The sequence below is a fragment of the Pituophis catenifer genome, unplaced genomic scaffold, assembly GCF_029215685.1.
Source record: "Pituophis catenifer annectens isolate HBS135680 unplaced genomic scaffold, rPitCat1.0.hap2 SCAF_7, whole genome shotgun sequence".
NCBI classification, from domain to species: Eukaryota; Metazoa; Chordata; class Lepidosauria; order Squamata; family Colubridae; genus Pituophis; species Pituophis catenifer.
In genome coordinates, this window is record NW_027256887.1 from 74,130,893 (window position 1) to 74,144,697 (window position 13,805).

The 13,805-nt window shown below is 39.5% G+C and overlaps 1 protein-coding gene across 10 annotated transcripts in view; it reads right to left on the reverse strand.

The window, feature by feature from the left end:
* BICD1 (BICD cargo adaptor 1) overlaps positions 1 to 13,047 on the reverse strand; it is a 116,507-nt gene extending 103,460 nt beyond the window's left edge. For all 10 annotated transcript variants that reach the window (XM_070946781.1, XM_070946778.1, XM_070946779.1 and 7 more), the window contains exon 1: positions 12,835 to 13,047. In XM_070946781.1, the coding sequence (XP_070802882.1) occupies positions 12,835 to 13,047 (213 nt within the window). The remainder of the gene's footprint in view (positions 1 to 12,834) is intronic.
* Between the last annotated feature and the right edge of the window lie 758 nt (positions 13,048 to 13,805).

Sequence of the window (13,805 nt, forward strand, 5' to 3'; positions counted from 1 at the left end):
TTACAACCTCTGCAGAATCCCCATGATCATGTGATCAAAATTCAGAGGCTTGCAACTGATTCATACTTATGACTGTTGCATGGTCCTGGGGTCATGTGATCACCTTTTGAGAATGGGGAAGCCAGATTCCCTTAACAACCAAGTTACTAACTTATCAACTACAGGGATTCACTTAACAACTGAGTTGTTGTTTACAATCTGAGAAAGGTTGTAAAATGGGGCAAAAATGACTTAACAAATATTTCACTTAACATCAGAAATTTTGGGCTCAATTGTGGTTATAAATCGAGGACTACCTGTATTATCTCCATTTGCCACGTTGAGTTAATTATAAAATAATCAAGGCAGGATAAAAATAAATTAAATAAACATAAATAAATAGTCAATGAACTATGAAAACTGCTAAGAAGAGCATAAGTACCCGTGGGCATGTATTAACAGCCATTTTCTCATTGATTTCCATTTTAGCAATTTTTTTAATTTTTTTATTTATTTATTTATTTTTCTTTAGAATGCATTTTCTTTATTAGCTTATAATATAAAATACAAAAATACAAAAGCAAGTAGTAAGAAACAAAAGGGAAGGAAAGGAGAAGAGAAGAGAGAAGTGTGGAAGAGAGGGAGAAAAGAAAAAAAAAGGCATTGACTCCCAACTCTCTCTATTGCAGTAGAATAAGACATTAACATCGAACTTCAAGTTTTACTTTTCCATAATAGTACAATCCAGCCATGTCTATAACAACAAATCAGTCTAATTAGTAAAACCCAAAATCAAAGTTTCATTTTTTCCTGCCTCAAGCAGAAAGTCCAGAAGTGGTTTCCAAGTAGAAACAAAAGTACTTTCTTTGATCAAAACAGTCAATTTAGCCATCTCTGCTAAATCCATCAATTTTTGCAGCCATGCATCTATGGTGGGAACATTTTAGCAATTTTTTTGAATGTAATCTATGTATTCTTATGCTTTGTTTTTAATATCGTGTTTCTCCAAAAATAAGACCCTGTCTTATATTTTTTTGAACTCTGAAATAAGCGCTTGGCCTTATTGCCATGCACTCAAAAGCCCAATTAGGCTTATTATCAGGGGATGTCTTATTTTGGAGGAAACAGGATATTAACCCAATTTAAAAAAAAAAACCACAGTAAATGCAAATTATTATGTTTTACTGTCATTCATTATTTTAAAAAAGCAAAAAGCTCTCTAAATAAACCTCCCAGGTCATAGATTTTTAAGGCTCACTACTGATTTACTGATCTTTAATCATATAATTTTCGCACACTGAGCCAGATCATAGTTCCTGAAACATGATGACATCAATATGAGATGTCTCTCGTATCAAATAAGTATCATAAAGAAATGCCAGTTGCCAAAACGGAATTTTTGATCAAGTTTTTGTAACTGTGATTCATGAGTCAGATGAAAATAGATCCTAATTACTAGGAAAAGTTCATTGAAACCCTCAAATGGTAGAAATTAAAGTAGACATTAGCAATGTAATTAAGAACTGCATCTCATTTCTTCAAGGGTCAAATGCTTTCAAAAAAACAAAATATGAACAATAAAAGCAATTAATGAGAATACAAGACCAACAATGATAATATATTACCATACTACCAGTGTAATACATAGTCAAAATATTCCCAAGATGTCAAAATGTTCCCAAATGCAAAGCAGGTTATTACATAACCAAGCCGATTTTTTTGTGTTGGTTGTTAAGTCTATCACCATTAAGTCTATCACTTAATAGTCATTAAGTGAATTCGCAGTCATTAAGCAAACCCATTATTTGCTATGGAGCATAACCACTGGTTTTCAGCAAAAATGCCGTAAATCACAGTTATGCAACTGTGGGTCTTTACATATGGCCATTATGTTGCTACATATAGTAACCCATGAACTCTAGTACTCCGTTCTATCCTGGTACTAACTATACAAGACAATGAGACAACTAAGCATGTCTATCATCCTATCCTGTGTTTTTCTGGACAGTCCAAGTGTACTTGAAGATGATAGGTTTAGTCTAATAAAACAACAGAATGAAATAAACTTTTAATTTCTCATGTCCTCCCAGCCACTTTTGATGGGGCATCACTGAGAGCACCAGTTTGGTCTAGTGGTTAAGGCACCAGGCTAGAAAGCAAGAGACCATGAATTCAAGTCAGTGGTGGGTTTCAAAAAAATTTAATACCAGTTCTGTGGGTGGCTTGATGGGCGTGGCATGGTTTGGTGGGTGTGACTTGGTGGGCCTGGCAAGGGAAGGATACTGTAAAATCTCCATTCCCTCCCCAATCCAGGGGAAGGTTACTGCAAAATCCCCATTTCCTCCCTTATCAGCTGGGACTTGGGAGGCAGAGAATAGATGGTGGTGGGGTCAGTCAGAATTTTTACTACCAGTTCTCCAAACTACTCAAAATTTCCACTACCGGTTCTCCAGAACTGGTCAGAACCTGCTGAAACTCACCTCTGGTTCAAGTCCCATCTTAGCCATGAAAGCCAGTTGGATGACCTTAGGCCATACCCACCAGACTAAGGTTGTTGTTGTGGGGAAAATAAGAGGAGGAAGGTGTGTTAGATATGTTAGTCGCCTTAGGTTATTTGTAAAAATAATAAAAGCAGGATATAAATAATCAAATAACCAAATAAAATAAATCACTGGTATAGAATGGAGTATTTTCCTGCTCATTCAGATATGACTCCTTACTGATGTTTACAAACAAATGGATCGTTTTAGCATAACTCTTTTATTAAGCTACGACTAGTTATGAAACTAATTATCAATGAATATATTCATAATAGCTGTTTGGTACTCAAACACAGATATTTTACTAGGTTTGGTGAAGTTTTTTCATATTTCTTTCACTTTTATTTTTTTCATGTACCATCCCAACATGAATGGGAAAGTGGAAAAGTTCATAACACTGAAAAAAGGGAGGATTGATTGAAGAATAGAAGCTTAAACATCATATGAGAAGAATGTATAGAGTTGTAGTCAATTACTCTCTCAAAAAGAGAGATTGCTAGAAATGATATAGAAGACAACAAAAGTTATAGAAAAATGATTCAATTTAATAGAAATAAAGCAAAGGACAGAAAAATATTTATCATAATACCGTGGCACCAGAGGTAAAATTCAGCAGGTTCTAACCAGTTCTGGAGAACCGGTAGCGGAAATTCTGAGTAGATTGGAGAACTGGTAAATACCACCTCTGACTGGCCCCGCCCCATCTATTTTCTGCTTCCCAAGTCCCAGCTGATTGGGAAGAAATGGGGATTTTGCAGTAACCTTCCCCTGGAGTGGGGAGGGAATGGAGATTACAGTATCCTTCCCCTACCATGCCCACCAAACCATGCCACACCCACCAAGCCACACCCACAGAACCGGTAGTAAAAAAATTTGAAACCCACCACTGCATGGCATAGGATAAACTCTGAAACTGAATGATAAAATAATTAGGATAAAGTAAAAAAGAAGTTATGCCTACTCAACCAAATGTATTGATGGCCTGTAATCTGAAGATCTTTAAAGGATTATTAGACAAATTTAGATAAGATATATATTGTTAGGCCAGGAGCTTCTAAAAGATAATGGCTAAAGAAGATAACAGTCAGGGGAAAATCCAAATTTATTAGCAACAAAGCTGCATTCAGTAGAAATTGAACAGACAACATGCCACAAAGCATTTCACTTTAGGATCCAGAGGTTTATTAGAATTTAGACTAGGTTTCTGTACTATATATAGCCTATAGGTTGATATTCAGTGAGTTAAATCTGACTCTTTTTTCAAAGACCTGTTTTGCTGGTCAATGAACAAAATAAATTGACTAATTGGCCAATTGAGGCTGTGTCCTTGGTAATCTATTTGTGAAGAGTTCTTTTATATTGTTAATTGAGGTAAGCCTAATACTCTGAATCCAGTGTGAGCATCCTCTCTATCAGTCAGCTGTTTTATAAAGAAGCTGCAACTTTAAGGAAAATCTGCTATGCAAAATGTTAAGCATTCTTGCTTCAAGATCCAAATACTGCAGAGCTGGAATTGCTGGTAGTCACCCACCCAAAAATTAGCCACATATGATCCGACTTAGCTCTTTTTTTTTTTTAATGAACGAAAATCAAGTATGCTGCCATTTGCTGCAGATGCTATAATAAGCTAAAAGCATTAAAGCATTTATTCAGAGAAACCTCCTTAAATTTGACTAGATTTGTATGTACATGTAATCTTTGCACAAAACCACCTCCATAAGGTCATCTAAATCCTTTTTAAAATGTTCAGGATTTTTAAAAACTCACTTTCCTTTTATGTAATTCAGTTTTGAAAACATCACACAGAGGCAGCGCACAATAAAGTATTTTCCTGCCTGAAATTGCAGGAATTTGGCAGAATTACTGCAGTTTTGCTCCCAGTCATAAATCTTACACAATTTTGAAGATTTTGCCCCTGAAAAATTAGAAACTGCATCCTTTCATTTAAAACAGAACATTCCTTAGGCTTCAAGGGAAAAGGCTGAATACATCAGTTGCCTCATTATACAGAAACCCAAAGCTGTGTAGTAAATGGCATTCCACAGTCTAAATATATTGCCTCCCAAGTCAACAATTTTAGTTCAGAGAACTGCTGACACATATCTAGCTTTATTTAGATATTTTTCTGTAGGGCTGTGCAGTAACCCAGATTTGAAGGACAAAATGTGATTTGTGGGTATGCCCATAACATTTAGCAGGAACAGTTTAAAACAGCTAATCTATTCCTATGCAGCTGTCTTCTACAGTTCCTGTAAAATCCTGGGGAAACACATATTTAATTTCAGGTAGGTGCTATGCATATGGCCATCTGCACTGCATATTTTGCCCTCTGCATCCAGATTTCTTCTTTGTAGTCCTCCTTTAGCGACTGCCTCATTTGGTGACCTACACAGTTACGATGGTGATGAAAACGCAACTTTGTTATCAAGCCTTGCATTTATGACTTTTGCAGGTCTGCAAAGCTAAGGAAAGCTGAAATAAGATTGCAAGCACAGTTGTGGTTTCATTTAGCAACCGCTTTGCTTAACAATGAAGTTGCTGGTCCCAATTGTGATCACTAAACTTGGTCTACCTGTATACTCCAGTCTCTGATGCAAGGAATAATAGAAACCAAAAATAGAAGAAAGGTCCCTGAAGCTGTATGATTTGGGAGGGAGGGGGGATATCATTTATAGACCAGTGGTGTTATTCAGCCAGTTCTAGTGAACTGGTAGCGACGGCTGTGGGAGGCTCCGCCCACCCGCCCGGACGTCATCACCAGGGGTGGGTTCTACTTACCTTTACTACCAGTTCGCATCGTGACAACGCACACTCTTATGCAGATGCGCAGAAGCTATGATGACGTCCGGGTCAGTGGCCGAAGCCTCCCGCTGGTTTTACTACCGGTTCTTGTGAACCGGTCTGAACCGGGAGCAACCCATCACTAGTCATCACATCCCATTTTTGATGCTCTGCACATGCGCGCAGGTGGCACATGTGAGCGAAGTGTGCACACGTGCGTGCTCACATTTGCGGACTGGTAGCGAAGGTAAGTTAATACCACCCCTGTTATAGACTTAAGAAAAACACAACCATACCTCCTAGATAAATAGGCATAAGGAGGAAGTATCCATTCTTGAATAACAGATATTTTTGAAAAAATCCAAAGCAAAACTAAACATGTCAACTATATGACTAGAACCAAAGCTGAAGTTTTAAAAATATAAGTGGCAATTAAAAGAAGGACAGAACAGCATTAGGTTAAAAGGTGGAGTTAACTTTTCCTACAGCAAATTCTGGCAAATCCTGAAAATCCTATTTGCAAAAGGGGGGGAAAAACCCCTACAGGCTGCATTTTAATATGCATACTAATTTAATCAATGCATATAACATCAGACCTAGTTTAGCCTCAATACATGCTGCAGTATGTTCTAGTTACTTCCAGGACCTTCCAATCTGTAAAAGATTTTTTCCTGGAAATCTTCACTTAACATCATTAATTCAATGACCATTCAAAGTTACAACAGGATCAGACAAAGGGACTGTCCCCAAAATTGGTGGGATTGCCATTGTAAGTGGGCACGGTTGTGTGATTTCTCTCTTTATGACCACGTTGCTTAACAAAGAAATCCCACTTATCATCATTAAGCCATGGTGACCTGTGATGACTTTTTAAAGGGGAAGTATTACTATGCTGAAGGGACGCGGTGACTCAGTGGCTAAGACGCTGAGCTTGTCGATCGAAAGGTCAGCAGTTCAGCGTTTCGAATCCCTAGTGCCATGTAACAGGGTGAGCTCCCATTACTTGTCCCAGCTTCTGCCAACCTAGCAGTTCGAAAGCACGTAAAAAATGCAAGTAGAAAAATAGGGACCACTTTTGGTGGGAAGGTCACAGCGTTCCGTGTGCCTTCGGCATTTAGTCATGCAGGCCACATCACCACGGAGACGTCTTTGGACAGCGCTGGCTCTTCGGCTTTGAAACAGAGATGAGCACCGCCCCCTAGATTCGGGAACGACTAGCACATATGTGAGAGGGGAACTTTACCTTATTACTATACTATCATTTTCATCCCAAATTATTTGGATGCGTTTATGTTTTCATGTATTTTTAATTGGTGTTGTCTTAAACTGACCTAACTAGTGGAATTAGATGTTGCATAGTATTTTTCCTACAGCCATAAACTTGTTCTGTACTGACAACCAGTCGTGTTGCTTCAAAATTATCCCATAGTCTGAGTATGGAGACCCATACACGAGGACAGTATTACAAGTTGTGCATAGTACATCAATAGGGGAGACCTCTCCGGACACTGAAATGCCAGAGGTCAAAACATATTGGAAATGGTTAACATCTTGAGCAGAGTGTTATAAACTTCATTACATGATGATTTGAGGCACATCCCGCAAAGTGCCCTAAACAATGAATAATGTGTCTGTATGTTTGTATGTTTTTGCTTGTGTTGGGGGGGGAGGGAGGAGGGAGGGAAGGAAAGAGAGAGATCCATATTCATTAGCTTGCTAATATACAGTATATGTTACCATATATAGCTTGGCAGTTTTCCATTTAGAATATACACACATTCGAGTAACTTGGGTGTTCCTTATCACAATATGAAGCTTCTGCATACTCCCTGCTTAATCATTTCTAACAGAAGTTGTGGTTTAGGGAGTAGGTATATATCCTTGAGGTTACTTGAAGTTAAACTTTCTTTGCAGGCTAAGGTGGATGCTTTCTTCATTCAAAGCACAACTTTTATGAAGAATTTTGCTAAATATAATCATTAAAAGTCTAAGAATGAATGAATCAATCAATCAATGTGTGTGTGGTGTATGTGTCTTTGTGTGTATCTATATGTGCATGTGCGTGTCTATTATCAGTGGTGAAATTCAAATTTTTTTGCTCCTGGTTCTGTGGGCATGGCTTGGTGGGCGTGGTGTGGCTTGGTAGGCATGGGTTGGTGGGCGTGGGTTGGTGGGCGTGGCAGGGGAAGGATACTGCAAAATCTCCAGTTTCACCCCACTCCAGAGGAAGGATACTGCAAAATCCCCATTCCCTCCCCACTCCTGGATGAAGGATATTGCAAAATCTCCATTCCCACCCCACTCTGGGGCCAGCCAGAGGTGGCATTTGCAGGTTCTCCGAACTACTCAAAATTTCTGTTACCGGTTCTCTGAACTACTCAAAATTTCCACTACCTGTCAGAACCTGCTGGATTTCACCCCTATATGCATATGTATGTATATATACATCTGTATATGTATGTATGATATAAGAGTAAAATTCTATCATAACAACACTGATATAACACGAATGTGTTGGCACTGTTGAGTCTCATGTTGATCAGTAAAAAAAGGAATGCAACAAAATTGAGGACTTTGTTGTACCAAGGCTAAATGGCAACCACTAACTATAAGACCAACTCAACAACCGGAGTTCACTGTGTCGAGGCTCAATCAGCAAGCCACAGTGCGCCCAATAAAATCAACCACTTTCTATCCCCGTACGGAATGACATAGATGCTGACACAGCACCAGCAGCCCTTTGCTCTGCTTTCCCGAGAAAGCTTAAAAAATGATGTTTGTAGATGTTTCTATACAAAATGAGGTCCTGCTGAATTCACTGGGGCTGAAGAATGCAGCCTCAAGGAAGTAACAGATCCAGGAAGGCCCCAGGATTCTCGTGATGGACTGTAAGTATACAAATAAATAGACACAAGAATGCAGCAGGTGAAGAGAAGATTATCCTAAAAAAAAGGTATCACCCAGAGCCTCATTGTTTGAGTTGGGCAGTCTTACAAAACATATGAATGAATAAATAAGTGAACAACCTTATGGCAACAGTACCAGAATTACTTCACGCCAATAAAAATAAGCTGTATCTTTTTTTTTTCCTGGTTAGTGTAGCTGCTTCTTAAATTACTTCTAGCTGCCTCTGCAGTGTGTACAAAGTGGCTGTGCAAACATACACATGCAAATATAGTCTCAGGAGATGGCTGGCTGGGGAATTCTGGGAGTTGATGAAGTCCACAATTCCTAAAATCGCCAAGATTGGACATCCTTGCTTTATATATTCAGAAGTACTTCACCCAATAGAAAACCTACGAGCAGTAGAAAACTAAAAAGCTGTGCAAATTCTCCCTTCACTCTTTACAGGGTTTGTGTGTATTGTACATTGTATAGACGCAATGCTAAAACTGGATTATCGCAGGGTAAATCCAATTAGGAGATTACTTCCAAAACTGATAAGGTTTATCGAGCTATTAATTCAAACTCATTTTACTTGATTGTATTTCAGACCAGTTAATTTTTAACCCAATCAATTCAACTAAAAAAATAGCACACTGCTTTTTTTTTTAGTGTTTATAAATAAGGCTATCAGTTAGTTAAAGAAATCTTACGGGCTTTAAGCAAATCACTTGAGTAAATGTAAATGTATCTGCATGGGATTTACCCAAAGACATGAAGAAAGCACTTTGTTTTAAGAGATGCTGTCGTGTTTAGAGAAAATGTTTTAGAAGAAATATGAGTGTCACTTTACAAAATAGGCTCAGTAACTTTTCTTTTGCACTTTGCACTGAACCAATTTATTTATTTATTATTTATTTATTGGTTCGATTTATATGCCGCCCTTCTCCGGAGACTCAGGGCGGCTTACAATGTGTTAAGCAATAGCCTTCATACTTTTACTGCTTAGTAGGGCTTTCGCCCCCCCCAAGCGGTGTTCTTTTTTTATACAAAGTCAGTTTATTGCCCCCACAATCCGGGTCCTCATTTTACCTACCTCGAAAGGATGGAAGACTGAGTCTCTTGCATGTCTTTTTACAGTGGGCATGTTTTAAGCAAAACATTAGTTGGTCTATCCCAGGGGTTGGCAACCTTAAACACTCAAAGAGCCATTTGGACCCATTTCCCACAGAAAAGAAAACACCGGGAGCCACAAAACCCTTCCCATGCCTGACTATTTCCTGAGCGGCCACAGAACTAGCATATGTAGTTGAATTAAACGTTCTGTTTTCGTCTGAAACTTTTCTTTTCTTGGATTTATCCATGGTTGGCTACTGGGGGTCGAAAAGCTTATTAAATCGTGTGCCTGCGGGTATTACATATTGGCAGTTGTGATGTTTATTTTGAGTGACAGGGAGCTGCAGCAGAGGGGTGAAAGAGCCACATGTGGCTCCAGAGTTGCAGGTTGCTGACTCATGGTCTATCTTATTTATATACATTATTTTGCTATGATGGTTTTTAATATCAGAATTTACAGGTAGTTCATGATTTACAACTCTTCAGTGAATTGTTCATTCAAAGTTACAGTGACGTGGAAAAAAGTGACTTATGACCATTTTTCACACTTACGACCACTGCATCTTTCCCATGATCAAAACTCAGATGCTTGGCAACTGACTCCATGATTGGAACTGTCATTGTTGGACCTACTCTCATCATTGCTTGACTTGCTGCTTGACTGGAAGTGTTGATTGGAACTGTTACTGTCGTGTGTGAAGATGTGGATGGATATGCTACCATCATGATTTGTTACCAGAGTGAATTGCTGTTTATTACCGACTGCTGTTTGTCTGGTAAGAAGATATCTGTAACTTCGGATTGATTTGAATGGCTAAAGACTTGGATTGACTAAAAGACTATGCAATTGTTTTTCACTACAAAGTAAAAGCTTTGTTAAACCAGTTTGTATGTATTGTATTCATTGCTCTCAGTACCGTTTCTCTGTGCACTTTGCTGGTTGGTAACACAACAATATCCTTAACACTCCTATTTATGACGGTTGCACTGTTCTGGTGGTCATGTGATCACCTTTTGCGACTTCTGACGAGCAAAGTCAATGGGGAAGCCAGATTCACTTAACAACTGTGCTGATAACTTAACAACTGCGGTGATTCACTTAACAACTGCGGCATGAAAGGTCGTAAAATGGGGCAAAATTTACTTAACAACTGTCTCGCTTAGCAACATACATTTTGGGGTTAATTGTGATCATACATCGAGGACTATCTGTACTATTTTATGAAAATGCTGAGAATTATCTGTAAAATTATAAAATTACCACTGTTACATCTCTTTATGTAACAGCTTCCAAGCACCACCCTGATGCTTCTTCTGATGAATGCAAATGAAGTATATATTGCTACAGCTAGAATATTTGGACATCAGCAGTGAACACATTGGATTTACCTCTCTTCCAAGCAATTGAGAAGTTTCTTCATTACTCACATACTCAGGTGGCTACTGGAAATGATCTTCCTTTATCTTCACTTCCTGGTTTATGAATACTGTATATGTCATCCTCCTCCATGCCAACCTGCCTAGTCATTCTCTTGCTCCTGATGAGCTACTCAGCAAGGCCTTGTTTTTCCCTGGAGCTATCATATGCCTAGTGGTAGGACTTATCTTCTTCATCCTTTTCTCATCCAGACTACACTCTGCCAAGCAAGTATGCAAAAAAAAAAACCTCCATTCTTTGATACCCTACTAATACATTTCACCATAGAAACTAACGTCGATGTCACTTTTATTTCATAAAGTCTCCTTCAAGTCTAACTCAACTCATGATGACTTCATGGACAATCCATGTATGTAGCTTTCCTGGCCACGGTGGGGAAGTAATTTCCACTGATCATGTGCAAAATGTTTTTCAACTTCCAGCTTCACCTATGATCCTAGTATTTCCAGGTGGTCTCCAAATCAAGTACTGATCAAAGCCAATCCTGCTAAATGTTCAAGATCAGACATATGGTTGATGCTGTCATTTAGCTGGCTTCATGGTATAGATGTATATTAGATCTTTTTTAAAGATTTTTTTTTATCCCACTTTTATTATTTTTATAAAGAAGTAAAAACCAGCGAACATGACTAATGGGCTTTATTCCTTCTATTTTCTCTATAACAGCCCTGTGGGTGAATTTCTGTTCCTATCAGCAATAGTTACTTTCTTCAACAAGTTCACTATCTTCAGTGGGAATTATGAGTTGTAGTCCAACACATCTGACACATACAGGAATTTCTACTAAACTTTAAAGCCAGGACCCAGAAGGTTTCGGGGAACAAGGTCAAATTTTCACTTGAGTCCACAACCCAAAGAATATTGCCAGTTTGGTATAGTGGTGAAGGTGCTGGCCGAGAAACCAGGAGACTGTGAGTTCTAGTCCTGCGTTAGCCATGAAGGCAGTTAGGTGACTTCAGGTCAACCGCTCTCTTTTAGCCCAATCCACCTCACAGGGTTGTTCTTGTGGGGAAAACAGATGGAGAAAGGAGTACTATATATGTTCACTGCCATGAGTTACTTATAAAGTAATAAAGGCAGGATTAAAAAAACATCAATTAAATAAATAAATATTCAGAGAAGAAACCAGCCATTTCAGTCACTACTTATGTTTTCTGTGGGCACTTCTGTCAAAATTGAGCCCATATATTTCATTGTGCTATATTTATTCCCATGCTAATACATACCAGAATTCACCTTTAGGTTTCTACTATTTGTAAAATAGAATATATGAACACAAATAAATATGAATTTAGAATTCACCATTTGATTAATTTATCATAAATACTTATCAGCAATCTGCATTATGGGATTATTAATCTTTGCTTGTATCTTTTCAATAATATCCAAAACAAAAATACAGATTGCTCAGTGACATGCACAGATTACATACATATTAGATTTTTTTTTAAGGCAAACTTGATTGACCCAGATCAAATACATCTTCCTAGGCAGAAATGGCTGCCTATGGTGGATCCCATTGACAGGTAAATTATAAAAGGATGAAAACAAATGTAGAAAACAAACAAAGAATTGTCGGTTTTTTAAAAATGTAAAGATGTTCATGTTTCTTTTTAAATGTTTATTTTCCTGAATATAAATCAAGCTATTCAGTGCAATATACATGTTTACCCTCAAATATCAAAAAACCAAAATCGAGCCTACACATAGTTAAGCAGTGTGTGTATTGCCATATTTTGATCAGTAATACATTTAAAATATCAGATTCCTAATAACTTTTAAGCATCTTTGTTGACCAGTGCTGGTCCTTGTATCTTGCATGAATCACTGCCATTTCAGTCTTAGCACACATTTACAGATCCAGATTCAGGAACTACATTTGGCCTACAGGACGCTTCTTTTTAGACGAAATGGTTCAGAACATATCACAAAGCATGGAGATCTGAAGGATATTTTCCTTCCCTTTCTTTTCTTTAAGCCACACATGACATGTACCAGGAATCAAGACAGAAAACAAACAAGGAAAAAAAGACGGTACCATATTGAGATGGGGAAAAATGAAGGATGAGATCAGCCGGGTTTTCCAAGCCAACTCACCTCTCTCAGCTGCTCCAGCTCCTGTTTGAGGACATCATATTCCGTTTCCAGCTCATCGTACTGCTGTTTAAGGGTCAGCTTCTCTTCCAAGACCACCAGCCCATATTCAGCCGCCTGGATCTTTTCATGGGTGGTCTCGGTCAGCTCTTTGGTCAACCGCTCGATCTCCGATTTATAGTGATCCAGGGTCTCCAAGATCTTTTCTGCAGCCATAGCTTTGGAGGGTGGTGGCAGCAGGGAGGGGGAGGGGGAGGCGTGGGGGAAGGGAGGAAAAGGAGAAAAGAGATAGAGAATGAGAGGAAGAAAGAAGGATGGAGACAGATGGGAAGAAGAGGGAGGGAGGGATGAAGGCAGCCACAGGATGGATGGATGGATGGATGGATGGATGGATGGATGGATGGATGGATGGACAGCAATTCGCCCTGGGATGCTGTTGGGAAGCGGCCAGCTACCTCAGCTCAAGGCCAAGGGAGAGGATGGGATGCAAGATGAAGAAGAAGGTGTAAGGGGAAGGAGTCCGAGGCCCCCCAAGGCTGCTGCACCATTTGTCCTTCGGCCGCTCCACAGAGGGACAGCATAATTGCGCTGTGGAAGGAGGAGAAGGAGAAATCGGGAGGGCGCCTCTTTCGCCGCCCTCCCCCACCCCACCCCCGCGCTCAATTTTTGCTTATTCAGAGGCACCGGTCCGCCATGTCTCCAGGGCAGCTTCACCGCAGTCTCTCTCTCTCTCTCAGCCGTCCACCTGCTCTCGCCCTCTCTCCCTCCCTCCCTCCCGCTCTCCCTCTCCCGGCTGCTGCTGCTGCTGCCGCCGCCGCCGCTGCAGCGCCAAAGGGGGCGGGGGAGATGCTGGAAATGCAAGTCAATCAATAAAGCAGCAGCCCTGGCTATATATGGTGCAGCTTCAGCCTCCTAGTCCCCACGAAATCGAGTGGGAAGGAAGGAAGGAAGGAAGGAAGGAAGGAAGGAAGGAA